Below are 2,529 nucleotides of genomic sequence, written 5' to 3'. Positions count from 1 at the left end.
AAGGAGCTATATTTTATAGTATACGGCGTCGTTTCCTTTAGATGTTGTGATTGAAATGAAACGCCTAGGCAAAATAGGCCACTCAGGCCCAACTAAAATAGTAAACAAAAAGTTAGAGTGGAAATTTAGAATATTTGACGATTTCAGCGGCTACCAAACTCCTAAATATGTTCCATCTCATTCAAAACAAACGGCCTTATGCGTATATAAACCTTCCTTTTACTTCCAAACCTTTGCCCACCACACCAATCACAAATCACCAATCAAAAATCACTATTTCTCCTTTCTTTTTTCCCTTCTTCTCTTCTCCATTTTGCTCTTTTGAACCTCTCTCCCTTTCCAAAGAGGGGAGGGATCACTTCCATTTTTGTACTCTTTTCTTCTTTTCTTCTCTTGCTCGGTTGTTGTTCCATCATGGGTGCTTGTGCTACCAAGCCTAAGGTCAAGGAAGATGAACCCTACATCCCCGCACCCGAACCTGAACCCGAACCCACCCTCGAGATCATGATGAAGAGCACCGAGGAAGTTAAGGTTGTTCAAGAGGACAAGAAGGTCGATGGAACCAATCAAAAGATCAAGAAGGAAGACACCAAGAAAATTGTTGTCGAGGAGGAGAAGGCCCACTCTCTTTCCTCGTTGCTTGTTGAGGTATACCATTAATATACTTTATATCTATAGTCACTTGTTAGATCTCGTTTATTTTTTCTCTCTCTAATGAAATATGTGGAATACCTATTCAAAAAAACAAAGATATCCTAATTCTAATTCTAACATATTAATCGAATTTTTTTTTTACCATTATTAGGAGATCCAACCCTCAACTTTAAGATAGTTCCAATGGACTATGGACAGTTGGCTTATTACATTATTAATTCTAATTTTATTGTAACCTGTTTGGCTTTGGAAACCTATTTGCAGAAGAAAGAAGCTCCCGCGGTAGAAGTTCCAAGTGCAACAAAGGAGGAGAAACTGAAGCCAAAGGTGGAAGAAGCGAAAGCGGAGCCACCGAAGGTTGCGGCGGTGCCCGCCCCGGAACAAATAAAGAAATGTGACGACAAAGCAACGGGAAAGGATGAGAAAAGCGTATGAAATATATATGAGGGAGAAAAAATGAAAGCATATGTGAGCACAAGTTACACTAATTGTGCACTATAATTTGGCTTGTGAGAAGCCTAATTCATTATTTAATATGCTTACTTTAAAGATTGGTGATATTTCTTTGGTGTGGGGGTCTCTGTTGTCTTTGGTACCAATTTATCCATTGAATATTTTAATTTTAAGTGGTTTAATTTGTTATCTATATATGAAATATTTAACCTTTTTCTATTTGCTTCACCATCCTTTGGCTATGACATAATTCATTTTTGTCTTACATTAATCTATAATCAAAGTTCAGGTAAATGTCGAGATCTCAATTTCATGAAAATGTCGATATCAATAGATATTTCTCTAAAAGTTAGAGAAATTAAAAAATTGTAAAAAGTATTTAAATCGACGAACAAACATTTTTCTAGATATTTTTTATATTTTGTCAATTCTTTTTGTAATATGATGGGAATGTCGATTTAATCGGAATGTGGATGGAAATAATTTAAATACATTTCCAGATTCAAAAACTAAATTAGAAACAAAATGGCAAACAATGATATTTTTTTCATATAGTTCAACAAATAAATGTAGGGTGGATTGAATCTTGAGATCTTAAAAAATGTATAACAATGTGTCTTATCCATTGAACTATGGTCGACCTGACACCAACTCTCACCTTGAGAAAGCAATGGAGAATTTTCATCCAATATTTGTTGCTAATCTAGAGAATTCCAATATTTGTTGCTAAGCTCAAAACACACCTTTGCGTCCAACTATTGTCTCATCAGATTTGGTCACAAAATTCCTCCACCACCCCCATAATGCCATGGCTCTATCATATTTAATATTTAGGGTTACATTATTGATCATCTGTCATTAATATTTGTTTGAGCATGGATTCTACTTAGAGAATCAAGAAAGTTTGACCGAAGCATTGCGAATGGAATCTATGCTTAAGTTAGTAAAATGTGATGGTTTTCAAGACCAATAATCGCGTCCTGCGTATGAGTGTATCTGTATTTATACTGTCGAAATGTGGGATCCAAGTGCGCAAGCGATTGGAAATCGTGTACTCATTAGTACATCTTTGGTGGAGTTCGATCTTATGAACGAGGTTCTAAGGTATGATTCCTCGGCTCATAGATTTAAGATATAACATCTCGAACCTTTGAGCAATTCCTCTCTTCATCTGCCACATGGAAAGTCGCTTGATACCACCGAACATTGCCCCCACTTTTAAAAGTTGGGTCACTCAAATTTTCAAAGTATACCTCAGCTTAAGAATATGAAGGTTTGTATTGCCACGTGATAGTTAATGATCTGACTGCTGATGGTGGTGCACTAGTTTGATTATTCGAGGCGGGTCATGCATGATCACTAAAAGGTCAAATTTCGTCCCTGAAAGTCTCTGGCGACGAAAACGTATCGTCGCCAAAATCG

The 2,529-nt window shown here is 36.5% G+C and overlaps 1 protein-coding gene across 1 annotated transcript; it reads left to right on the top strand.

Annotated features, from left to right (window-relative positions):
- The first annotated feature begins 217 nt into the window (after window positions 1-217).
- On the top strand, window positions 218-1,326 carry LOC111024158 (uncharacterized). Its single transcript, XM_022301774.2, has 2 exons — window positions 218-648; window positions 919-1,326. Exons 1-2 carry the CDS (start codon window positions 415-417, stop codon window positions 1,087-1,089), a joined length of 405 nt encoding a protein of 134 aa, XP_022157466.1. The 5' UTR covers window positions 218-414; the 3' UTR covers window positions 1,090-1,326.
- Window positions 1,327-2,529: the final 1,203 nt, after the last annotated feature.

The sequence above is a fragment of the Momordica charantia genome, assembly GCF_013281855.1.
Source record: "Momordica charantia cultivar OHB3-1 chromosome 4 unlocalized genomic scaffold, Mcharantia_2.0 BLBB01000004.1, whole genome shotgun sequence".
NCBI classification, from domain to species: domain Eukaryota; kingdom Viridiplantae; phylum Streptophyta; class Magnoliopsida; order Cucurbitales; family Cucurbitaceae; genus Momordica; species Momordica charantia.
The sequence above is the reverse complement of the archived record's forward strand: the minus strand, read 5'-3'. Positions and strand labels throughout refer to the sequence as shown.